This window comes from Euprymna scolopes, chromosome 28 (genome assembly GCF_053919585.1).
Source record: "Euprymna scolopes isolate OS-2025 chromosome 28, ASM5391958v1, whole genome shotgun sequence".
NCBI lineage: Eukaryota > Metazoa > Mollusca > Cephalopoda > Sepiida > Sepiolidae > Euprymna > Euprymna scolopes.
This window is the reverse complement of record NC_136509.1, coordinates 54,771,052-54,798,998: the sequence shown is the minus strand read 5'-3', so window position 1 is coordinate 54,798,998 and position 27,947 is coordinate 54,771,052. Positions and strand designations below refer to the sequence as shown.

Below are 27,947 nucleotides of genomic sequence, written 5' to 3'. Positions count from 1 at the left end.
AAACAAAACTATACAATAAGATATAATTAGGAAATAAAAAACCCAAACATCTGAAAAGCACAATATATAACTAGTACCTATCAAAAAAGCATTATTTTTTAAATTTCAACATCAATAAAATCTAGAAAAAATAAACAAATAAACAAAACCAGACCAATTCTTTAGCATTAAATAACCCAAAGGGGTTGATATGCTGGTAAAATAAACTAATTAACTTGGTGTCTATTCCTACATTTTTAGGAGCAAAGAACACATTAAGACAACTAGGGATGTCATTGAGCTGTTAAATCATGAAATTGGATTGTTGACCTTCAAATGTTCACTATCACCTTATACACAAACACAACAAGCAATAGGTATAATGATAGCAAACTAATTATGAGCATCTTCTGTAGGGTTGTTATCTTACAGTACTCATGTTTATATAATCTTCTCATTATACCAAATCCTAATTACACTTAACTTCTTTGTTTTAAGTACTTGGTTACATCAGTTAATAACACTTTTATCTGTATAGAACAAGTTTTAGAGTTTCAATTTTAAGTGTCATCCTCCTCCTCAGTATGAACCTCTCAAGTGTTGTTTGGATTGTTACAGTTTTAAGTCTGGCAAGGGCCACATACACCGGTGCAAGGGAGCTCATAACATCTGCATTGAGATTTTCTGCATCCTTCTGAACAGTTGCAGTATATAATTTTCAAGTGTTTGTCAAGTGTTTTGGGTGATAACTTGAACTAACTGATCATTCTCTAGTTTCCATCCCCAGTCAGTTGAGTTCATTTCACTTGCCTTTCTCATCCATACCATAATTTGGAAGTACACCTGTTGGCTATAGAAACTTGTTGCTGATGATGTTGGGGGAAGCCTTTCAGGAGTGACAAATGCTTCAGCAGTTGCCACTTTCTTGGTGAAAATGGTATGGCGTAGTGATGATAGTGTATCATTAGACTTCAAAGATCCAAAGCAATCAACCATCAGTTCTTTGCCAAGATCTGATATCTCCTCTTGAGATTTGTTTTAAAGGGTGAATACACTCGCACAGGACTTCATGACAGGATTAGATTTCACTAATTTCTGGAAGACTGATTTTTTCCAATACAGAAATCCTTGAAGTGGAATCACAGCCTGAGTAAGCATGTACAAAGAGTAATTCAGTGCATACATCACCTCCTAGAGTTTTTATCAACAAATTAATGTTATATACTTTGTTTTCTTGACTGTTTGCTTGCATCAGAACAATGATGGCATAGTTCAACAGTTGCCTTAACGATATCATCTGCATCACCTGGTGACTGAATAACATGGCATCTCCTTTTAGTTAGTGCTGTGTTGATAAGAGAAATCATGTCTGTCTTGTTTTTGTCACGAAATAAAGTCCTTTTTGCCTGAAAACTCTGTTTCTGCTGTGAAACTAATTATAGGGTGCCTTCACCATATCCATTGAACACCACTGTTGTTTATCCATAATTTCTCACAGTGAAGTCTGCATAAGACTCAGCTATTGTATAATATGAGTTTCCTTTCTTCCATGGTAAATGATGAAGTAAAGAGCCTCCATCAAGCACATTATAATCTGTTTTAGGTTTGCCATTCAGAGTGATAAGATTGTGATCCATATTATCAGCGGCAAAAAAGAACAGACATTTCCAGCAAATCTACATCTCCACCTAGAACATCAGGTTCCACACAATCTGCTGCATTTTTTTTCAAATCTCATCACTTCTGTATATGAGCAGCAAAATCCCATCTCATGAAGGATATCCGCAATGAACTTTGAACTATATATAGATGATGGACTTGCACCAGTACAATGACAGTAACCTTGTGTCTTGTCTTCTGAGCAAACCCTGTTTCCAGTGTTATTTGCAGACATGCTAGAATGAATGAAAGTGCTCAATCAAGCTTTAAATCCTCATTACTTGGATACCGATTCTTCATAGTGAAACATCACTTTTGATTAATCTGGCAACAGTTTCAATAATAGCACATTCTTGGGATTCTTCATCATCTTCCTGACACTTTCCTTTGTAATATAATCTCAGAATCTGCAATGTTTGTTCTCTCATAGTGACAATATCGTCCAAGCCTTCTCCTTCAGAAAATATGATTGAGTTGTTAAAGTGCTCTTTAAGATGCTTTTTCAAACTGTAATTGTCATAGGGTTCAGAATCAGGATTGGAAAGATAACGTTTCATTATGAGGCTCAAAGATGTCACAGTTAGTTGTTCCTCACTTGTTCAGTTTTAATTAAGCACACATTTTCTGAAATGCTTTATACTTCTCTTCATCTTTAGGATGGCCTGGCTTTCTGCACTTGGCATCAGGGGCATGCTGGAACTCAAAAGGCACAGACTTGAGGTTCCTAAAATTTCTACTACATGATTATGATAAAGGCCATCTGTTGCATGTAAATCTTATAAATGGTATGCAATGTGGCCTCAATCATCTTAACAGGATTCACAGATCTCCAAAATTGTTTCCACAAATTTGTCCGTGCGTACCCAGCTAAAGTGTCTCTTGTCCAAATCAATTGTACATCCACAGAATATGCAGTCCTTTGCGCTATCAAAAGCTCCACTTGAGCCTCTTGTGGTTCTCTTTCTTGACACAAAAGCAACATGGCTTTTAACATTTTTAACATTAATTTACTGTTGACGACAGCTTTTATGCATTTTATTTATTTGCGGACTATTATCCTCATCTTTTAATGTTGTTTCACAACATTTCGGCCAACTATTCGCCTGGTCCTTGTCAGGTTGTTAATTTAACTGTGATGGGATAGGAATGCTGAATCTTCAACAGTATCTTCAGTAATTACTGCCTTCTGTAGTTGTTGTCTCACCAAAAAAAAAATGTACAAATTATTCATCTCAAAAAGAATTCCAATAATCAAATAGCTTTTATACACTTTCATACCAGTTTCAACTACAAGATCGTCTTTCTGTTTTACACTGGCATCATTTATTACTTTTGCCCCATTCCACTGAATTGCAACCCAGTTATCACTGGAATCCTTGCATGTTGGACAAGACGCTTGACTGTGCTTGCGCTCATTGTTGAATCATATCTGAAATAGAGAAAGATGCGAATTAGTTATACAGTTAGATCCAATCAAATATATGGAGAATGCCACCTCTACCCCCAAAACATTGGCACATAGTCATAATAGGCCAACATCATTTTTTATGATTTTAATGTGTTCTTTGCCCCCCAAAAATGTAGGGATAGACACCGAGATCATCAAATTTGAGTTGATAGTTATAGTTATGATCGTTCAACGGTTTTGGAGGCCATCTTGGATGCCATTTTGAAAAAAAAAAAAACACTTTTCCAGGGGTCATACTTTTGTAAACTTTTAGTACATTAAAAAGTACATTAAAACCTACCATAATCAGTTGAGAAACCTTTTGTTAGAATTTTTGGGAGGTTGAGGGAGTATTTTCCATATATTGATCCTACTAAAAGTCAGTACCAATAGATTTCTATTTAGAATTGTATTTGAAATTGGTCTTGACAATCATTCCATCTTATCAACCTTTATCCTTAAATAGTATATAGCCTGGATAAGTGGTGACTATTTCTTAATTTAAAAAGAAAAAAAATGACAAAGTGTGTACTTAGCATTCTTTCTAAAATCCATGTTCACTCCTAATCCGGCCTCTGAACCCCTTAACATTTCTATTTTGTAATTTCTATAATTTTTAAATTAAAATAAAGTAAAACAATATATTTCCATTTTATGGATGTCAAGTGTGAGCACAAGCCCCATGATAATGTACTTCTATAATCAAAATGAAATATACTTATCCAAATACTATTCTGAGTAAGAATCTATATATGATTATGGGAAAAGAATGTTTTTGAACTCAAGGTAGAGCTTGTGAACAAATAGATAGAAACTACATTTTTTTTTTTTCATTTTTTTTACATAAAGATATTGATCCACTGTTGTCTTTGTAATTGTTTTAGAATTCTTCTCAATGAATCCATTTTTTCTTTTTTTGTAGGAACTGAATGAGCAGTTGTTAAAGAAAAAATGTGATTACTGTCAAGATGACCGAAATGACCAAACAGATTCCTATATTGATAAGGTATATACTTTTTATTCATTTAGTATTGGGTTTATATAAATAAAAAATATGAATAAAATATAATAAAGATAATACTTTTTTTTTCGTAAAAAATACTTAAACTTTTAAAGATTTTAATTTTGTTTAGAAAAATACTTATTTTCCACTGTTAAAACGTTTAACAAATAATAAAATCATATGTTTTTTGAGATAAGGATTGATAATTTCTGTTTTTTATTCCGATTTCTATCCTTGTTTGCTATGTTTACAATATTTTGATCAATGTGACATCAAAATTGGGAGCCGGTGCAGAATTTAGAATGGTTGACAGAATAAGAACAATCTACTTGCATGAATTAAATAAAGGGTTCTCTGAAAAATTCTGCCCAGGTTCTGGAGTTTGACTAGAATGTTCCTTATTTTAAAAAGATGCACCCAAAGAAGATTCGAAGTCAGATTAGCTGAAATGTTGGGAATATAACAACCAAGATGAAAATAGAAGATCAAATAATACAAATAAAATTCTATTTTAAACATACCTTTTCACAATAAGAATTTTTTGGTTATGAAAATCTTGCAGTTAAAAATTTCTATTATAAAACATTCAAGGCTGAATAACTCATTAAAAGTGCCACAATGATTGTAACAAAAAAATATTTAATGATATTTCTGTGATCATTGACATGTTATTTACATGTTATTTACATGTTTGTTGTCATCTTGGTTGGTTCCATTCTCACGTTTTGGCTGTTGTACTCTCTAGCTTTCAAGTTCCTATTCAGCCGCATGGGAATTCTAAACTGAATCCATTTATTTAATCCCTTTAGTTTAGTTCTTGGCCCATGTTCCATACCTTTTAATTTTTTTTTCTTTTATGTCCCTTCATAAGGACTTGAACTAGCAACCTCCAGGTAGAATTAACTCTAGAATATCTCTTGACCAAAACCTTCATCCATATGGTTGTGTGTTGAGTAAAATACATACTGACTACAATAAAAGCACTTGTTGATTATCATAGAGTACAATGGTTAAAATTAATGTAACCATGACAACAACTAAGATGAAGATAACAGCCTGAATCTGGTACATGTCATTTAAAGAACAGATTTACAAAAGAAAGAAGCTTTTCTGGAAATGTTGAACTGAACGCTTGATTTCTAGTGTTTTGCCCTTGTAAAAATTACATGACATATCAATTTCCATTGTCTATACAAGCAATCTTATATTGAATTGTAGTTCAATTAGCTTACCCAGCTTCATGTATTAATACACTGGTGACTAGCACACCACTGACATGTGCACTCGTAGCCTGTTGATTTATGCCCATCTCGATTAATGGAAAGAGACAAATTAGTTCCAGAATGAGATATAAAACATCAGCAGCTATTCTCATCCGTTGCTAGAAACAGCAAGGCGAGATGGAACTCCAGAATGTCACAATCTGTTTTTAGTGAAAACCTGCCAACCAAACAATTTTTTAAAAATCTTCTGATGTTCCAGTGAAATAAAGTTGATTTATACTTTAGTATAGATTTTGGAGTTTTCCTTGGACAATGGTGACCTTTATTTAATTCAAGTTAGGTACATCTAGGTCAACCAAATGCCAATCTTCATCTTAACACTCTCCAACCAACCGTAAAACTACCCTCTCGTCTTAATTGGGTGACTTGTACTCTGGAATTGTTATGGAATTTTTAACCCAATACTTTACTCTATCTTTAGGGACACATTTTTCGCATTCTATTTTCTAGACCTTGCAAGATTCTTTAGTTGTTTGATCATTTTGCTATCTTTACTCATGACTGGACTCAGAAACTCAAGATAACTGGCACATTTTCAGCGATGTTTGGGTAATTTTCAAGAGGCAAAAAATTTTAAATAATGAAAATTTCTCATCTCAAATATATTACAATATAGTTTTTATTTTCCATTTGTCTATACAATTTATTTTGTATTCCTTCAAAGGACATTACTAAAAAGTATGAGAGAGAAAGTCGATTACGAAAGCAGCTTGAAGAAGAACTCATGGTGAGTCGGTTTTAAAAAATATTTTTCATATAATAAATCATAGTTTGTATTGTCAAATTCAAGTTTTACAAAAACTTCCATCAAATCTTTTTTTGTCCTAACATGTATTCTTGTGTTGTATACAATCTTGAATATGGTAATTGTGAAATAAATTTCAAAAGTTAATAGATGAGCTTCAACTCTTTAGTCAATCTTCTTTATTAACCAATGATTACAGCATCTGGAAATACATGAAATAGAAGAGTGGTTTCTGAAAAGCAACATCATGTATGCCCCTCCCAGTCTTTAAGACATAAAGACGAGTGTGAGTGTTGTAAGATTTCCAGGTAATAAGTTAAGCTAAATGCGAATGGTCCATCTGGGCATGTGAACTTAATAAAATGTCTTGGTACATGAAGTAGATTTAGAGATTTAAAGTCTGTTTCAGTCTACACTCAATTGGGCAGGTAGGTGTGAGAGGCGGGTTGACTGACATAAAGGCAACGTGTCCACAGGCTCCTGTGCGGTGTCTGAGTCAGGCAGAGACACTGGGCGTTCCTGTAGGCCGGGGGCGTTGTGTGGCATCAGACCCTGAAGAGCCATAGGGATCTTCTGTTTGTGCTCGCCCGCTGGTTTCTCTAATCGCGGGGGCTGACTGAACAAATGCTGGGTCAGGGTTGAGAGGCATGACAGTGGTATCTGCTGGGTGTTCCTTTTGCTCGGAAGGTGTGTTAGTGAGTGGTGTTGGTTGGTTTGGCTGTGGCTGTTCAGTTGCACTGCTTGGGCTGTGGGACACAGGCGTTGGTCCGATTATCTCAGGAGTAGGGAGTGTTCAATCACCGGCATGTATTTCCGCAAGAATTTCCGGTTCCGCAGCGTAACACGGCCAGAGCTGTCGATGTGAACAACGTATTGGTCGAATTGTCGGACCTTCACGACAATGCCAGTTTTGTCCCATTTCTTGGGGTTAGGTCCCATTTGTTTCTGGATCCTCACACAGTCACCAACGACTAGTAGTGGCAGGGGACGAGTGTGTTCTGTGAGCCGCTCAGAGATGCGCATGTAGCAGTTGCAGAGGGTTTCCTCTCTCGATGCCAGAGTTTCACGCCAGGTGCTGTGTGGTTGGTACTTTCCCGGATGTATGGGTATGAAATCCCGGATTGGTCTTCCAAATACACACATAGCCGGAGACAGCAGGGTATCACGGTCTGGAGTGTTGCGGTATATGAGCATGGCTCGCTGGAATGCGTCTGTGTTGAGGGAACCGTCAATGTCGGGGTTGTCCGTGAGAAATCGCTTGACACTCTTGACTCCTATTTCTGCGCGGCAGTTGCTGTGCAGGAATGCGACAGATGAAATCCAGTGGCGAACACCCCAATTGTAAAGGAAATCACGCGTGTCGTGAGCAGTGAACTCAGGTCCTCCGTTTGATGTTATTTCATCACTAATACCATATGTTACAAAGATGCGACATATTGCTGAAATGAGTCCTTTGAAACCATTGACCGCCTGTTCAATTCTCAGCCAGTTGCTGTACCTGTCAACGCTGACAAGGTAGTGTTTTCCACGGAATGTGAAGTAGTTCGCAGTGATACACTGGAACGAGTATTCGGGTAGAGCCGGAGGAGTTGGTGGTTGGCTTGGGTTCGATGGAGACATCTGATTGCATGGAGAGCAGCGAGAGCTCATTTCAGTGATAACCAGGGTCATTCCTGGCCAGAGAATGTCGGGCGGGCCGAGGGTTGTTGATGATGGGGACAATTACACATCTGTTTCGTCATTTGAATTGTTGGTTTTGGATGTCTCACTGATCATGAGGATGCTGATTGGTATCATCCCGAGGGCGACGCATGCTTCCTTCGACAAGAACAGTTTGTCCATTGAGTCGGAGAAGTAGACAATCTGTCTCGTTTCCATGGTTTTTCTGGACAGGGATGCCCCAGAGATTCTTAGGACCGTGGCGCCTGCGATGTCAATCCCACGATTATTGGCAGTAATCCTCTTCATGTGGACTGGATGCAGATGTCTCTTTTCCAGCCTTAGTTTCAAGAGAAGCATTGTGCCGGCCAAGCAGGACTGGCAGCCGGTGTCAGATAAGGCTTTGAAGGGGGTGGTGTTCAAAGGGATGGTCTCCAGTGTCGGGAGTCCGAGGGCGTGTGCATCAGATGGGGTGGCGCTAACTGTCACGTTAATGCAAGGCTGGGGGCAGAAGGCCGCCGCTCCCATGCATCGCAAAACTCATTGTATATATGGTGGTCGAGCTTTATGGCATCGATTGCCACAGAAGGAACATTGGTGATCGAGCACAAGGTGTTAAAGATATCAGTGGCATCATCTGGGGTTGGCGCTGGTCCAGTGGAGGGTGACTTTTGACGTGTCTGTCGGCAATACGCCCTCAAAGTGGTGAAGTATTCCACATTTGGTGCATGTGTGATTATATGTCGGGCATTTCTGCATGCGCTCTTGTCTGGTTCGCCCATGGCCTGTGGTGCCACAGTTGGTACCTTTGGTGGTGTCATGAGCCGTTTTCAGTTTGTTGCGACGCTTGTATGTGCTCGCTGCGGCGGCTGTAACTGAGGTAAGAGTCTCAGATAAGCGTCTTGCAGAGTGCTTGCTGCTCTCTTTGGCCTCGACAAACTGTAGGACGTCCTCTAGGCTCACGTGCTGTTTTGCCTGGCCGAGGATAACTAATCGGATGTCCTCATCTTCCAGTCCACGAATGAGGGTGTCCCGGATCATGATGTCGCTGAAATCAATCTCCAGGGCACACGTGCATGTCTTCTTGAAGTTACAGACGCTGGCCTGTCCGCGGAGACGGGCGGCATACATCCTCACAGGCTCATCACGGTCCTGGCGAGTCTGTTGAAGTTGGAGACAAGCAACCGTGATGTTCTCTTGGCGAACTGTGAGGCTTTAGATGTTCCCGAGTATGGTCTTTTCGTCCTTGGTTGTCAGGACGCCAAAAGTCTGTGAGGTCCTTTCAAAGACTGTCTTCGCAGCATTCGAGGAGTTGGTGTGCGATGTTCGTGCCAGGGAGCCGAGTCGCAGCCTTGTACTCTGTCCAGCGCAGCTCGAAGTAGGACCATTCCTCGCTTGTGCCACCTACTGTGACAATTGGCTGTTTCACCCTCTCTGCTTTTAGGGGCGCTGGCGGCGGGAGCCGGATGTGCGGTCTGGTCAACTGGATGGGCTGTGCGGGCGTGGGATGTCGTCTGATCAGGTGGTCTCGCAATCGGGGGCGGGCACGGAATGTCAGCCATTGTTGATTTGAGACGTGATGAGGAAGAAGTCAAATGGCTCGATAGCAAGGTACTGCAATCATAGATGAGCTTCAACTCTTTAGTCAATCTTCTTTATTAACCAATGATTACAGCATCTGGAAATACATGAAATAGAAGAGTGGTTTCTGAAAAGCAACATCATGTAGTTAATAGTATACATTTATTATATGAATTATTCAGAGTGACCCCCTTAAAAGTAATCTAAATACTAATCAAGTGGAAAAATATAAAAATTTAGGTTGCAAAATGTAAATTGCTTGGAATTATTTGATACAGGAGAGCCAAAACCCTTGGATCAAAAAGCAACATATTCAGTATATGACATATAATAATGTGGCTAAGAAATTGGGCTACATTTAAGTGGGTCAAACTGTACATGATGGATCTCCACAGTAAAAGTGGTTAATATGCGATTATGCATGGAGATTTCTTTATTGTCCCTTTCCACAATATAAAGCCTGTAAAATTTTTCAAATACTTCAATATTTTTTAAACAAGGAATATACTTTAGCTAATTTTTATCATCTTTGATTTAACGCCCATTTACATGTTGGATAACTTTTAGAAATTCTTCCAAATTTACCTGTCTCTGAACAGTTCTTTATTTATCCTTCACTCAAGTTCATCTTGATTACTTCCTCCATGTTTTCCTGAGCCTTCTCCTTTTTCAACTAATCTATATTTACTAATCAAAGACCTCTGATCCATTCTGTGAGTAGGGCATTACCTGACCTAGATGGGTGGTTGAAGAGGCTCGGTCTGATTGGTCATGTCAGCTCTTTTTCAGATCTACAAAATCTGAATTAGGATGATGGCCAATCTTGCTGAGAAAGCAAGCATACCTCTTTCTATCCTTGGGTAAGTAATTGTATTGAGAATGAAAACCCAGGGACAGAAATTTAAACTATCAATCATCAGCACAAGTATATTGGCTATGCAGCCCTGATGTTATTAGATGAATGGGTTTCCCCCTAGGCGCATCCTCTCATGTGGCTCAGAGGTAGGTAGAGAGCATAGCTAATGAAATCCCAAACTCTACATATAGCACCTGACAATAAATCCCAAGTTAACACAAAGTTATGAAATTACGCAAAAGACCACATCCAGACATTAATACTTGTGCAGACCTAGATAGTGAAACGGAAAAAGGAATCACTTGCTATCCAATGTACATATTGTTGGGTAGTGGAGTGAATGTCTATATATACGTCCATGTAGATACAGTACCACATAAATATGCATGTTTATCTAGTTGAATTATACTTGTGTTTATACATGTTTGTGACATATTTACATCGCTGAGGGTTTTATATATGTGTATACTTTTTGCATCGTGATGTGTTTGAGTGTGTATATGTAGCACTTCTAAATGTCTTGTTTCTTATCATAAATGGACCATATGTATATGCGCTGTGTAACAGACTGTTGTCTTTAGATCTTTAATGTCTATTTTATGGCCCATGATTCGTCTCATCTAGTGGTTTTCGTGTTTGTATGTCAGAACAAATAACACATATACATGACAACATACCTGTTTCTGCTGTTGTTTCTTCTGGGAATTTCTTCAACCTTCTTGGCATCTTTAAGGGAGATGCTTCACAAGACAGACCAAAACGATGTGTTTTTTCATATATTTTATTCACTCCCAGGTATTCGTCATAGCAGAAATGGAGTGACTAACGAACTTTGGTTTGGGGTGGTTCTTCTACGTTTTCATTCTGAAAATCTCTCCCCTCATGGGGAGACGCATATGAACCGTCTGTCCCTCTTGACATCTCAAATCCAACTACACAATGCTTGTGCAAACCGGAACATGTGGCATGTAACACGTCACTTCCAGTCACCTGTTCGGATACTTTCCGATGCAAACTTGACCAGGTCACAGTTTAACATGTTTGACAACCTGTCAAAATACGACTTAAAATCTCTGTTGTTCACTCATTGCTAAATAGATACATAGATATACAAATACATATAGATACACAGATAGACAGACAATTTACATCTTTTGCTTCACCACTCTCTAACAATAGTTCTTGAGTTGGTGGATAACAAACTTGTTACCAAACTCGCACCCTTCATAATATCTCACAGCAAACATGGTTCCAAAATCAATCAAACCAACATGTAACAATACCTTGATAGTAGAAATAAACACAAAAAGTACACTGAAGTTTTCTTAAGAACCACCTTACTACACAATATAAAAATAAGAGTTTATCCTCATAAATCTCAACACTTCAAAGGGGTGATGAGAAACCCAGAACTAGATAATTGAACAATAGACAAAATAAAACTAAAATTTAAAAACAACTTGTAACAAGTGTAAAAAGGATTACTATAAAGAAAAACAGTCAAGAACTCAGCACCAATACATACATCCTCTCGTTTAACTCTCCCAAACTTCTAACAAAAATTAAGATTGGTTAGATAATAACAAAAGTGAGTACCCATATCCCTAATCCACTTGGATGTTATAATTGCTAGAAGTTTGAGTACCACAAGAACTGGTGTACCAGAAGTAAATTATATAAAATTTGTAGAATGAACAGATCTGACCATTAGGAAGCCACTTGTCAATGACTAAAATATGTAAACCGTCAAGGAGAATGTTCGATTGACTGAAGAATGGAAGAAAGAAAAAAAGGTAATGAAAATTAAATATACTCAGAACATCTACTTCCCAGAAGTCCGGAAAATTGCCAAGAATACCCATCCAGCCTGTTTTTACTCGAGTAATTCGACCATTGCAAACCACTTCCAATTCTGAATGCCGAAAATGTAACCTCTTCATAGAAAACTAGCAAACATAAATCCAAAAGAACTCCTAACCTTCATAAAACAAATACAGATAGTCACACAACAATCTAAACAATCTTCAGCTTTAAAGCATATTTAGACAACAAGATAATCAAGAAAAACAATTAACACCATCACAAGGCTCTCTGGTAGAAAAATATCACAAAATACCTGAATCCCTTTGAAATAAAGACCATAAAGATCTTGAAAAAACCCAACAATCTTGCTGTATGGAAACTACACGGACAAAACCCAGTATAACCAGCCTTCACCCAAATCTCTATGTCACGACAAGCCACATCCCAATCCAGAAACAAACAAAAGTTATGAATGTAACATAGGAGTTATGCAACAGATAGACCATAATAGAAAAAAATGGAATTAGAAGAAAACCATAATACAACAAACAAATCTTATAGAACAGAAGAACTGACGCTAAATCATGGGTCAAATGGAAACGGAAAAAAACAAAATATAATACAATGGAATTGCTCAACAAACCATTTGTTTTAAGAACAGATGTACACAAATCTAAGACAATGGCAGAATCCTTAGAAAATGACCTCCAGACCATAGTGAAATGAGGCCATAAATGGATGGTAAAATTTAATGCTAGTAAGACTAAGCTGCTCTCCTTTAACAATTACAAGAAGCCTCTCCAACCACCGATATCCATGACAAATAACACCCTACCTGAGAATTCTTCCTTCAAACTTCTTGGCTTAACATTCACAGGAAATATTAACTGGAACATATACATTAAGGACATTGCGAAGGCTGCTGCAAGGAAGGTGGGCTCCCTTTATAGTGCTAGAAGATTACTCACTCCTGCGAGTATCCTGTACCTCTACAAAGCCACCATTCGCCCATGCATGGAGTATTGTTGCCTCATCTGGACTGGTGCATCTACTATTAGTTTCTCCGTTTGATAGGGTTCAAAAAAGAGTCTTCAATCTAATAGGTCCTGCTTTATCAATGGTGCATCTCTGTGCCTGTTTTACAAGTATTTTAATGGCATCTGCTCTGATGAACTCGTTGCACTTGTGCCCGCTCGACATACATATCCCCAACAAACTCACTTAGCAACAAAATCACACCCCTTCACTGTTTAGGTCCCTAAATACCAGAAAGCTTTCTACTCTAATAGTTTCTTCCCTAGAACAGCTACACTTTGGAATTCCCTTTCTGCTATCTGCTTCCCTTACTGTGCTGATATGCAAAAGTTCAAATGTAACGTAAACCAACATCTTCTTAATCTTTTCTAGGCAATAGACCCTTGCATCCTAGTGGCAATATGCTTTGTTAGGAGTAAATGCAAGTAAAATATATATATATGTGTGTGTGTGTGCAAACCATATCTGGCATAGAATGATCCACTGCGATTAAAGTAAAACCAAACTCCTCATTTCCCTTTGCAAAACTCAATCATGTTCTATAAAGCCAAAAACAAAAACAACAATTTTCCTCTACCAACCCAAACATTTAATCCTTCATTCTATAATAAATTTCCTAAAACATACTAATCGCATCAACAAAATATAACAAATGAGACAAAGAGTTATAAAACCCCATATCCTTAAACAATAAAAAAAACAAAAACTTTTTCTTGACATTAAATGACCACAAGAGGTGGAAATGTCCTTAAACATACTCACACCACTCTTTGAACATGACCATATGAATAAAATATTGAAAAGAAATTTTTTTTTTAAATAACAAACTAGTCGTGCACAGTCATTATTGCCCTTATCAGCTTCATTACTCCCTCTCCCTCCCACCAATGAGACAAACTGATAGCATTTCTGTGAGGCTCATATCTTAACTCAACTTCAATCCTAACAATCTTCTGAAGAAATTTAATTAAATGATGACTCCAGACATCTTCACTTCCACTTGAGTAAAAATAAACATTTCTGCAAGAGAAAAATATTTATTATTTCTGTATCTTGAACAAGAGTTTGGTTCAACTTGGCTGTATTCAGATTTATTTGAGCAATCATTTATTTTATTTGCTTTTCTTAATTTGTAAATTCCTTCTCTTTTTGAGATGCTTGGGGGGGGGGGTCACCAGCTGGTGACATAATAGGTTCAGCTATGCTGAATTCAAATTCCAGTGGTTATTTATGAACCAATTCCTCTCCCTTTCTTTATAGGTGAAATATCAACTATTCAATTAAATGTATACAAATCAATCCATTTATAAAAAAATTTCTTCCGTTTTGATAATCAATAACCCCAAAAGAGTCTGTGCTGTAAATGACCCCCCCCCCAATTGAAACAGTGTTGTCATTTATTGTTTTGTGCCTACAGTTTCATATCACCAATCAACCTTTTGTTTATTCTCTCTAATTCTGGCTTTTCCTTTCCAAAAATACAGCGTAAAAAGTCTAGTGAAAAATTGCTGACTGATACTTCAGATTCCCTCAGAGACCAATTGGCTCTGAACAAAGAGAAAATACAACAGCAGCAGAACATGATCAAGGTAATTCACAACTTTTTTGTTATATATTCCCAATTTCTTTGACTGGTATAGCTCTGTAAACAAAGCTATATGTAAAATTTTACTTTGCATATATTTAAGTTGCTTGTTGGTTTATATTTCCATCAATAATTTTAGTTTTATTTGATTTCAGTAATTTTTATATTTTATCTGCTCTTTGATTGGTAATTTTAATGTGAAAATAGGAGTGACTAACCAGTCATAAATCCTCGTCCTTCGACTTGACTGCGTTCATATTAATCACTATGCTTATCTGCAATTATTCGCTAATAAAAAGTACTTTCAAAAGTTGGTTCTCGGTTACAAATAAAATGCAAATATCAAGAATCTTCTTTTCCATGACGTTCTATTTAACAAAATATCCCCAACAGTTCTTTGTTTTAAGCTCAACCATAAATTTTTGTACACTATTTTTTACTATTGTTAATCATGAGTATTTTGATTTTAAATCTAAAGATAGTAAAATCTCTTTATTTTTTTCTTATTTTTTTTAGATTTAAATATAATTTTCTTTTTAATTTGACAAACTTTTTAATCTTTTTCCTTTATGTATTGTGTCCAAGATTTTGATAAGATTATGAGATTTTATTCTGTAGTTTTCTCTTATGTCATTTTAGTTTATTTACCTACTCATACCATTTTAAATGTGCCTATATTTGTTATGTATAGATTTTTGTTTTACTGGTAATTTAAAATCAATAAATATTTATCATTTTATCAGTATTACTAGTAATGGAAAATAAAGTTTAAAAAAGTTTTAAAAAATCGTTTTTTGAATTCGAAATTAGGCTAAAAAAAATTTCCAATTACAATTAATTTGGGGTCAACAAAAACCATAAAAGAAATTTTGGGTCAACAAAAACAGTTGTTACCATTTATTTACAGTCGAAATGTACAATGATTCTAGGTTATGTTGTTTCAATGTTTATTTTTATTTATACTTTTTTTGTTTATTTTTCATTGTTATTTACATCTAATTTCTATATCTTATAGCTCATGAATAATATAAAGCAAAATATTGTATTTCCTTTTTGTAGCTGTCCAGCATAAATGTAAACACTACAATATTATTTTAACCTTCTTTGATCAAAATGAAATACTGTAGCACCAAAAAAAAAGTCCGCACTTGTCATCTTTTCAAAAACCACAAATTTAAGCTAAATTGAATGTAACTGTTTAAACAACCTATAACTCATTTGATTCGCCTTTTATTCCTCTATAACTTTACCTGTTCATATTTGACTTTTAATTAAAGTATCCTAGTGTTCACGTCAATTTAAAAAAATTAACTTCAAATTGAGAAAACAAAAAGAAATTTTGCAGCAACAAATGAGCTTAAAACCAGCTTAAAATATCCACTTTTTAGGCAACAAAGCATCTAATCGTAATTATTGTTGTTCCAGGTTACACAACGTAACATTTAGTTCATATGCCTTGACCTTCTTTTAGTGATCGTCAGCTCATTAATCTCAACCTTTTTGGTTTATCCAATCGAGAAATCGACCGCAGATTAAAATGTGATGAGAAAATGGTACAAATGACTGTGCAAAAGCACCAAAACACAGGCAGTGTTCATGATGCCTCTAAATCCGATCGTCCTAGAGTTACTTCTTTCTTACAGGGAAGACAATGTTATCAAGATCCACAGCCTCAGAAACAAATTTGAAACGGCTCCCCAAATCCAATAATAGTGTAATCTTGTTAAAAAGTGCACTGTTTCTACAGTTAAGAACAAATTCAATAAATTTAATTTGCGATGCTGTGTTGCAAGCCAATGATTTCTGTAAAGAACAGAAAGCACCATCTGGACTTTGTCAGATGCAATGAAGATCATATTGGTCGAAAATGATTTTTAGCTACATAAAGCAAGTTCAATAGGCTACGCAATGATGGTAGACAGTACGTCCATTGAAGGAAGGATGAAGAATTTAATCCTAGGTTTCAACACTGCAAGGTGGTGGAGGTTCAGTTTTGGTGTGGGGTGTTATTAGTGTCAATGATCCAGGGCCTATAGTTCGCTTGCAAAGTCGAATTAATTTGACTAAGTACATTAATATGTTGACTAAGCATTTTCTATCCTACTTTTGCTGGAATTTCGATGATAATCCCATCTTCATGCAGGATAATGCTGCCATTCCCACAACTGGCAATGTCCAGTGGTTCCTTGAAGAGTATGATATTCTATGTTTGCATTAGCCTTCATAATCTCCAGACCTCAGTCCTATCAAAAACGCATTACATCAAGCACAGCTACACAATGATAACATTTCAAATCTGGAAGAACTTTGGACAAAAATTAAAGAGAAATGAGATGTTCTTTCAATTGAGTATTGCCGTCGACTAATTCAAAGAATGCCCAAAAGATTGCAGGCTGTCAAATTACAGAAGAGCTATGCTACTAAATAATAACTAGTTCATTGTGTTCCTGTTATATTTGTGTTGCATTAATGTTCTAAAGTTACATTTAAATAACAATTTTCAGTTGTGTGAAGTTTCTTTTTTGCCTTCTCAATTTGAAGTCAATTTTTTAAATTGGCGTGAACATTAGTCAAATATGAACAGGTAAAATTATAAAGGAATAAAAGGCGAATCAAATGAAGTATAGTTTGTTTAAACAGTTACATTCAAGTTAGCTTAAATTTGCGGTTTTTGAAAAAATGACAAGTGTGGATTTTCTTTTTGGTGCTACTGTATATTTATCCAAGTACCTTGAGTCGTGTAGTGTAAGAATATATATGGTTGTGGTGGTTTACATCCAAAAGCCTAAGAGGAATTCACAATCAGATGGAAACTACAACTTTATTATATAGAAAGAAGATTGAAGAAAAGAAATATTACACTTAAAAATTCTTGTTTTAGATATTGAATATTTTTTTTCCTTTTTTCATCAGAGTCTGCTTGATAAATCTGATGATCAAGAAAAGGCATGGAGAGAAGAAGAATCATCTTTGCAATCGAGGATAAAGGTAAACACATTGTGTTGTCGTATTAGAAATTAGGAAGAAAAAATACAAAATTTACACTAAAAGAAAATATTGTAATATTTCCTGAAAAGATAGTCTATATTTTATTTCTAAATTTTTGAGGTGAGGATTGATTGTTCACATTATTTGGATTTATCGAACTACTGTTCTCATCTTGAGTGTCATTTTCATGTTTCGGTCATTGTAACCTTAGACCTTCTTCAGGTGTATCTTATTGAACTTTGTACTGTTTCCGTCAAACTCGGGTATTTGGACAGCATTTCGAATGGAACTCATTATTTACGTCACGTGTGGGCGACCAAAAAAAACAATTGCAAATTATTTAGGACCTCTATCTAGTCCTGGCTAACGGAACAAGAGCATGCTACCTCTGAAATCAATAAAGGGTTCCGTTTAAAATTCCATTCAAATTCTTGAGTTTGACAGAAACAGTAAAGAGGATACATTAACCAAAACGTTGTGAAAATGACACTAAAGATGAGAACAGTAAACCAATGAATCCAAATAATACGAGCAGTCTATATTTATCGTATTAAAACAATTGTGTAATCACTTTTTCTATGTCTCTGTTTCTCTTCCTATGTGACTTCACATTATTTTTGTCTATTTGAATATTTATTGAAATATAAAATCCAATAACAAAGTACTGAAAACAAATTTGATTAAACAAATTAGGAAATTATATCTATCATAATGCATTTTAGTTTCTTTGTAAACAATGACGCCATTTTATTTTTTCATTAGTGAAAGAAAAAGGAATGAATGAATTTATCACCTTCAAAATTTGAAAGAAATTTGAAACTTTTAGATTGTGAAATCATTTCTGGCTTTAAAATTTTTAGCGAATTCTCATGTATTAAAATATTCAATGTTTTTGAAGCTATTTACATCCAAAAAATTTAGAGATTAAAATATTGCTTTGATAACAATTGCAGTTTTATAAGTTTGTCTAAGTAATAATTATAATTATCTTTAAAAATTTATAAAAGAAAATTGGTTTAGAAAAATGTCCTAGTTATAAAAAAAAGGGGGGGTGAAACAGTTGGACTCCTCTGTAGTTACAGCTAATTTGTTAATAAAAAAAAAGAATTTTATGCAGAAAATAATGTTCTGTATAATCAGAAAACACACACATATATTTACATACTAGTAGGTCTCTCGGCATTTCACAGTTGTAAAATACACATAAATATATTTTGATTAATACACAAACTGAAACATGTGACTGTTTTTGTTTTTAACAGTACACTTTTTATAAGTAAAAAAAAAAAAAAAACTCTAGCTGAGATCGAAACCAAAACCTAAAGACAGTGAATTTGAATCCTTTATTAATCCAAATAAGAACCATTAGACCAGCTTGGCATGATCTTCACAAAGTGTTTTTAAACCAGCTTATTCTTAACATGAAGAAGCTGTCATGCGCATTTGTAAAACAGTTAACAAACATCAAAATTCGATGATTTCCAAGTACCAATTATCAATTTTGACTCCTTAACAGCCCTTTTTTCTGGATGAAAACCAATTAAAAAGTTTTCCACATGTCTGAATACTCTACATACCAAATTTTAAGTCTGCAGGTCAAAAATTTGTTGAGTATATAGGTTGAGAAGTGCCCTTACAGACACATTCTCACTTTTATAGGTAACTAGATGGCTTCCACACAAAAGCAATATGCATGGGCAACAAACTGAGAAAAAAGAAAAACAGAAATAATGCTTTAAAGTGTAACAACTTTGCTGTATGACATAATGCTTAATCAAACAAAAACCACGTTATCTACAATCTGTTTGGGGAAAGTCAATCTTTAAACAGATTGAAATGCTTTATTGACCAACATCTAATCTCAGCATTAGAGAAGATCAAAAAATGAAAATAAATAATTCTTATATATTTTCCTGGAGGAATCCATGAAGACCTTACTTAGATCAACTATTTAAAGAAGTTGGGTGTCCATCACTCTCCACTTGCTATAATAATCCTTATATGAATGCATAGATCGTATATGTCATTCAAGAGCTTGGCATTATTTGACAATTGCCAACATAGTCATCAAACTACATCGGAAGAGTAAGTTTTAATTTTGACCAGTGCTCCAAATGTTTCTGCCTTGCGCCAGACTTAATTCATTGTTTGAAACTACCTTTTCAACAACTCACACCTATTTTTTTGATCCTTGAACTACGTTAGATGGTGTAGCCTTGTGAAATCCACTCTGACTCGAAGTGGTATTACTTGTCAGGGTCCAATTTATGGGATAAATGATTCATTGTTTGCAAATTATTTAAGTTGGTGCTAAAATGTCATTTTTTGACGTTCAACTTCAAAAGATCATAACTTCTTTCATAATAAACTTTATTAATTGAAATAAGAACCATTTGAATCCTTTATTAATCAAAATAAGAACCATTAGAATCGACACATTTTTGCCAACAAGAAATAAGTTTATTTATCCCATTAGTATAGAAATCCGGAGTTCTGGAAACAATGAAGTCATTGAAGGCCGATTCGGCATCATCTCGGCTTTTGAAGCATTTTTTGCGCAGGAAGATGTTGAGATGCTTGAAAAAGTGATAATCGGTGGGCAAGAGGTCCAGTGAATATGGCGGATGAGACAGTCTTGTCGCCCAATTCATTCAACTTCTGTAGGGCCAGTTGAGTAACATGTGGGCGAGTGTTGTCATAGAGAATTGGTCCCTTCATATTGACCAATCTCAAGCGCATATGTTGGAGGTTCTGATGCATTTCGTCAATTTGTCGGCAGCACTTCTCTGCCATAATCGTTTTGCCCAAATTCAAGATGTGATGGATGAGACCGGTCACAGACTACCAAACAGTTATCATAACCTTTTTTGGTGCAATTTTGGCTTTGGGAAATGTGGAGCTTTTCCTGCATCAAACCACTGTGTTGAACGTCACCAGTTGTCGTAGAAGATCCACTTATTATCACATGTCACAATCTGCTCGAGAAATGGGTTGTTTTTGTTACGCATGAGCGTAGAAAACACCTAAAAATAATGATGTTTTTGATTATTGTTCAATTATCCAACTTTTTTGACTTCCCTATTTGCTTTAAATGGCAAATGACGATTGAGTGGTCGACCTAGAGTTCAACAGCAACTTCTTGTGTGGTTTTGTGAGGATCGGCTTTAATTAAGGCTTTCAAATGTTCGTTATCAACCGCAGTTGGCCAGCCGCGACTGTCTTCATCTTCGAGGCTCTCGTCACCATTGCAAAATTTTTTGAACCACCAATGTCCCACACATTCATTAGTGGTTCCTGGACGAAATACATCATTGATATCACAGGCTGTCTTTGCAGCTTTTCAGCCTAGTTGTAACTGGAACAAGAAAATCGTGCGGATCTTAATTTTACCCATGCTGTCAAAAAGCCTGCCAAAAAGATGAGTGAAGAAATTGAGAACAGTAACGAATAACATGATTCAATAGAGCGAAAAACACGTTTAAAAATGATATATAAACATGGCTATATATATATATATATATATCAATAAATTAATTCAGAAATCATATAAACGTAACATGTGAGAAAGCGATATTGTTTTTGTACCAACCTAATATATATATCTACAAAAAAAATTGAGGCCTTGTTAGTAAAAAGTCTCTGTAGCGTAAAAGTCTCTCAATCGGATCACTTGTTGGTTGTGGGTGGCGACCTGTAATGCTGAAAGATGGGATCCTTATGGTTGAAGAGATTATGTTCAAGGTATTATAAGGAAATGAGCAGCAACAAACCTCTTTGGCCCTTAGATAAGTGGTTGAACAGGCCTGATTCAATCAATCGGTTGATCATGTCTAACACTAAATCAGACAAACATGATATATGCTCATACTCCCTACATTAGACGATAAATTGATTTAGTAAGCAGTGACTGAAGGGTCAATCAACTTGCTGGATAGTAAACTCAACATGGCTAAGAAACCAACATTTTTCCTAAAAAAAAAAACAAGGCCTTTAGAAAAAATACAGGTGCTTGAATCCATCAGCAAGACAAGTATATTTCTCCTCTATCCCTGTTGCGTTTGGACAAATGGGTACTCCCTCCCCCAACACTTCCCATATATGGCTCCAAGGTAGGTGGGGTGCAGGAGGTTTGAAATAGACATACATAAATGTTAGACAAAAAGCCTCACAATTGAAATCACTCTGAAGTTTGAGACAACACCAGTTCAGACCTGGAAACAGAAAATGCAAACCTTTCCAACTTCATAGTAATAGAAACAACCAAAGCAGAACCAATAACATCTATTCAAAATAGATAAAATATTGCCAAATATCAAACCTTTCCAACTTCATAGTAATAGAAACAACGAAAGCAGAACCAATAACATCTATTCAAAATAGATAAAATATTGCCAAATATCAAACCTTTCCAACTTCATAGTAATAGAAACAACGAAAGCAGAACCAATAACATCTATTCAAAATAGATAAAATATTGCCAAATATCAAACCTTTCCAACTTCATAGTAATAGAAACAACCAAAGCAGAACCAATAACATCTATTCAAAATAGATAAAATATTGCCAAATATCAAACCTTTCCAACTTCATAGTAATAGAAACAACCAAAGCAGAACCAATAACATCTATTCAAAATAGATAAAATATTGCCAAATATCAAACCTTTCCAACTTCATAGTAATAGAAACAACGAAAGCAGAACCAATAACATCTATTCAAAATAGATAAAATATTGCCAAATATCAAACCTAAAATGGTAAAAAAAAACAGACCCACAGCACACTGCTAGAAGTAACAAACCAAAGACAAGCAGCAGAAGTTTCCATATGGAGACGTTTTGACAACCAAAAAATCAAAGTTTACCCCTACAAAATGCTGAATACTAGTAAAGGAGTAATCAGAAGTGCTGAATAATACCTGTGCCCATCGAGACTGATCTTAAATGGAACACGTACATCAAATCTGTTGCCAAGGCCGCTGGAAAAATGGTGGAATCCTTCTATTGATCCAGTAGATATCTCACTGCTGATGCAATTCTCTATCTATATAAGAGCCAGGTACGCTGAAGGATGGAGTACTGTTGCCACATCTGGGTAGGAGCTGCTAGAAAGGACTTGTCCTGCCTTGATAGAGTTTAAAATAGACTTTGTAGCCTCGTAGGAGATGTCCTTTTCTCTTCCCTGCAACTTCTCACAGAAGAGATGTTGCAAGTATGTTTCTGCTTTATCGTTATTTTCATGGAAAGTGTTCGACTGAGCTTCAATGAGTGGTCCCCCCTCGCCAAATTTTCACAAATACTCGTCTAGCTGAAAACACTATCAATAATTCCCTCCACTCTTTATCTGTGCCTAAATCTAAACGTAGATTCTATGAACAAAGCTTCTTTCTTAGAAGTGCATGCCTGTGGAGCTGTTCCTTTTTCCTGCTTTCCAGCTGACTACAATATGGTTGTCTTCAAGTCCAATGCAAACAAGTTCCTGATGAGCCGTTCGACTTAAGTCAACGAATTACCGAATTTCCATTACTAACGATTACTATATTGTCCAATTGACTACTGTACACTCTTAACCCTTGTCCTCTAGTGGTCTCTGGGCCTTGATAAGTGCTTATGCCTATGTAAAAAAGAAGAAAAAAAACTTTAAAAACCAAAATGTTATTGATATCAAAAGAACCCAAAATAAAAGATCTGGTAAAATCATAAATACAAACACCTACATCCTAACACCTACCAAATCCCAAATAATATTAAAATAAGGTATGAAAAAAATGAATAAACCCTACATACCAAACTCGCTCAGATTCTACAACTGTCCAAAATATGAATACTATCAAGAACGATGTACATACCTTTCAGTATGCATAAGGTATGGGAATAATGACACACAGATTGTAAAAAAAAAACAAAAAAACCTGAAATGTGCTAATTGCCTAAAAGGCCAGAGCACAAATTAAAGAGTATGACAAGTGAAAAAAAGAAAGAAATTAATAAAAATATACAAAATCAAACAAGCAACTTACACTATTCAGTCTTCTATTATAATCCTGGTCGTTATATTCACAACGTTTCAGTTGAAGTAACCTTCTAGTTGAACTTTAGGATCTGGATGGAATTCCCAAACTGTAGGTAGATTGTTTTCATTTCTTCAGTCATGATCAAGTAAAAATATTAATTTTTCTTATCACTTGTATTAAGGATTAAACCTTCAAACTGTAAAATGCTGTCACTTAGAACTGATTGTTAACAAACTCTTAACTATGAGATTATGGTCTACATGGACAATTCTAGTATAAATTTTGGCAAAGTTAAAACCCAAGTTAGTTTTGATATATAGTATTACTTAATTAAGAACTTACAAATTTTTAGAAAAATGACTGATTTTGTTATTACATAATGTGAAAAGGGTTGATATGCTATAAAATGAAAGATGCACGCTTTTTTTGGTTTCTTTTTCTTTTCAAATGTTTTTTACTTGGCTTTATTTTGTAGGGTTTAGAAGAAGAGGTGCAAGAACTGAAACGTTGGGAGAAATCTAGTGCTGAACTGAAATGTAGCCTCTTACAACAGGTGAACACTTACCAGGATGAAGTGAAGCAATTACGCATTCAGATCAAGGTAACATAGTGTTCAGTCATTAGTTATGCAAACACACTAGACGTATAATAATTCATTATATAAAAAATGTTATGAAATTGTGTGACCACTTTTGTGTCTTTGTTTCTCAATTGTAAGTTAATTTTGTTTTTGTTTGTTTATTATTCATCACTTATTAAAACCAAAAATGCAATAGCAGGAGGTACCAATAACAACTGTTTAAAAATCTTATCTAAAAAAAAAAATTACATTATTAAATCCATCATGATGCATTTCTATTTGTCAACATGTCTTTTGTTAATAGTTGAAAAAAAAATTTGACCCTTCAAAATTTTAAGGGAATTTGGAAGCGCTTAAACTGTTGAATAGAAAATCATTTAAACTGGTTTTTAAATTCTTGACAATTCCTCATGTATTTAAAGTTCTGGAAACTATATCTAATAATTTTATGGAGATTTAAACAACATTACTTTAAACAACAATGAGGTTTAGTTTTATCACAGTTTGGTTCAGTAAATAATTAAATGATTGAACGATTCTGTTGTAAAATGGTAATATTTGATATTCAACATTTCGTTTGTCGCACACTTGCATGAAATATATCAGTCATGTTCACGAGTTTTTTTGTATCATCAAATACTGCATGCATGTCATAAAGAAAAAAGGAAACTGTTTGTTGGCGTGACATTTAGTTTATTTACAATTTGGGACAACCATTAAAAAGAGGTCAAAAAGACATGAAGCTAAAAATGGAAGTAACTAGGAAAAATTAATTCTAAACAAGAATTACAATTGTTTAATAACAATGCAGAAAATTCACTTATTGTTTGATGACTAGTGTCCAAGAGTTGTTTAACTACATCAGAAATATAGCAGGCAAAACTGTTAAGTGTTTCGAAAACCAACTAAAAAGTAGAGCTGGTTTGAACAACCTCCAGTCAGTCTAATGATTGTGCCAAGAAGAGTCAAAGTCTTACTTATGAATTTCCACAAAATAGAAGAATGAGTATATAGATTTATGCGCTCGTAGTATATTCTCACATTAAAACCAAATATTATATCCAAGGGAAATAATGCTGGCCCAACATTAATAATTACATTTCATTTTGAAAATTCTATTTAAAGAAATGCTTTAGCAAAAAAAAAAAAAAAATGCATAGTTAAAAAAAATTAAAAAAGCAAAACAAAAATGAAAGTAAAGACTCAGCAATACTGAGTAAAATTTATAAAAACAATAATAAATATCCTATATAAACAAAAGAAAAACAAATATAAGAAATTTATTACTGTATAAAAAAAATGACAAAAAAATTAATCTGGTAACAATTTATCTGTCATAATTGCTGAATTGGGCAATAATCATGAGGTTGTTTGCTCAGCAACCGAGAAGGCTAACATGCTTGCTAGTCGGTTTGTCTCCAACTCCACACTGGACCCTGCTAACCACCCCCTCCCTGAATTTCCTTTTCGGACAGACGCCACACTAGACGATCTGAAAATCACTCCTTCCCAGGTGCATGCTATCGTAAAAAATCTTGATACTTCAAAAGCATGTGGACCTGATCTCATCCCGGCTGGGCTATTAAAAAAGTGCTCCGCCGAAGTAGCTCCAGTTCTCTCCAAACTTTACAACAAATGCCTTAATGAATCTTGCTTTCCTGCCTGCTGGAAAACTGTTCTACAAGTACTTTAATGGTGAATGCTCCGACGAACTGCAAGCACTTGTACTCCCTCAACGTAAATATCCCCGACAAACCCGACAAGCAGCAAAATCCCACCCCTTCACAATAGAGATCCCTAGATGTAAGAGAGCCTTCTACTCCAGTAGTTTCTTCCCCAGAACCGCTAGACTTTGGAATTCCCTTCCAGGTTCCTGCTTCCCCAACTGTGCTGACATGCAGAAGTTCAAGTGTAACGTAAACCGACATATTGCTGCCCAACTCCCTACATAGTACCCCTGTAGTTTATGTCCCTGATAGTAGCCCCTTACATCAAAGTGGCAATGTGCCTTGTCTGGGGTGAAAATGTAATAATCAAAAAAAAAAAAAAAAAAAGAAAGATTTTCTATGGTTTTATGTATTTTTTTTTTTTTTTTTATTTATGGACATTTTTGTCTACACAGCAGATTTGAGTGTAATTTTATTTTAGAAATTTTAATCCAGATAATGAAATATTTAAATGATTGTAAAATATTTGGATAAATAAACTCAGAGATCTTAAGCAGCTGAGGTGAATTAATAATTCTAATCCTATTCAAACAAAACAATATCTAAAGTATTTCCAGTGACATTTGACTTATACCATGCATATAGCAGATATTTTATTTATAAATCTGCTACATGCAAAAAAAGTTAAGTATTACTGATAATACTTTAGACATTGTTTTGATAAATTATCATTTTTATCTTAAATTAAGATTTAAAAAAATAGTATTTGTGATTTAAAAACAAAACAAAAAAACAACTGAAGCAATGCCAGGTTGCTACAGCTACACAACTAGCTTTTCATTAAAGAGAAGTGGAATTTAAAAGAAATGAAAAAAAAAAAATTAATAACTTGATCTTTTGGCTCAAGTTATGTTTATTTCCGTCTTGTTAACCTTAACTCTTTAGACTGAAAATCACCTGTAGAAATTGCTTTCTTGCCATTTATAATTTTAACAAGATTAAGGAATATGTTTTGTTTTGTATATTTTTAGCATTTTCTTTCCAATGTAGACTTCTGTCTAATATATTTCCACATGGTTTTTATCCTTATGCAGGATTGATTTAAATCAAGGGTAGGCAGAAATTGACTTTAAAAATAAGGTCACAAAGGCAGTAGGCAATTTCATTTTTATTAGATTTAACGGGATTTTTTTTTATCTGTAAAAACTAATATTAATGTTAAATTTTAGAAAATTAATAAAACTAAGCAAAATTAAAAATAAAATATTGACTAAGAACTAATGAGAATAGTTATAAATTTTGCACATGGACGTGTATTTCATGACAAAAACATGTACTTCTCCAATTTTAATCCAAATATCTCCAGTTTAGGCATATGCCTAAAAAAAACCCTATATTTTTTTTTAATAATTTTGATGACGTGGTTTTGAATTTAAAATAAATTTTACTATGTAACCATTAAGAGAAGCGTTTCACCCGGCTTGTTGTGGGAATGAAAATGGACAGCACATTTTATTACACCAGGTCTTTATGATAACATATGTAAAAGAAAGATTAATTTTGTCTTAAAAAGCAATTTGTTTTAGAATTTACAAAATATTTTTTTATTTGTAAATGTTAAATCTAATAAAATAAACAAAAGGCTTTAAAATCAATTTTTTGACCAAGCATGAATAAGACTCCAATTGTTAACAAATTTTAGACACTAACTTGTGTAATACAGCAAAAATTTCATTGTAATTATTTCCAGTGTGTATTTGAAATTAAAAAAATTCTAATTTTAGTACCAAAAGTTTTTCAGGCAGTTTAATTTAAAGAAAACTTTGCAATAAGAGAAAAAAAATTAGTTTTCTCTGACCTAGCTAACTTTTTATGGTCATTGCAGTAATAAGACATATACCATCACAGAATGTTGTCAATATGAATCCATAATCGTTTTGTGTATGTGTGTGCATTAAAGTTCCAAATGCTAATCATGTTTTTATTTTTGTTTCCAGACTCTAAAAGAGAATCTCAAAACTGATTATGATGCTGAACATGATGAACTCCGAAACAAATTAAAGGC

General features: G+C 34.8%; 1 protein-coding gene across 4 annotated transcripts in view; it reads left to right on the top strand.

The window, feature by feature from the left end:
- Nucleotides 1-27,947, top strand: part of LOC145249633 (citron Rho-interacting kinase-like) — a 384,140-nt gene that overhangs the window by 86,543 nt on the left and 269,650 nt on the right. For all 4 annotated transcript variants that reach the window (XM_080111385.1, XM_080111382.1, XM_080111384.1 and 1 more), the window contains exons 14-19: nt 4,008-4,091; nt 6,036-6,098; nt 14,535-14,639; nt 17,549-17,623; nt 24,111-24,236; nt 27,880-27,945. In XM_080111385.1, coding sequence (XP_079967511.1) covers nt 4,008-4,091; nt 6,036-6,098; nt 14,535-14,639; nt 17,549-17,623; nt 24,111-24,236; nt 27,880-27,945 — 519 coding nt within the window. The remainder of the gene's footprint in view (nt 1-4,007; nt 4,092-6,035; nt 6,099-14,534; nt 14,640-17,548; nt 17,624-24,110; nt 24,237-27,879; nt 27,946-27,947) is intronic.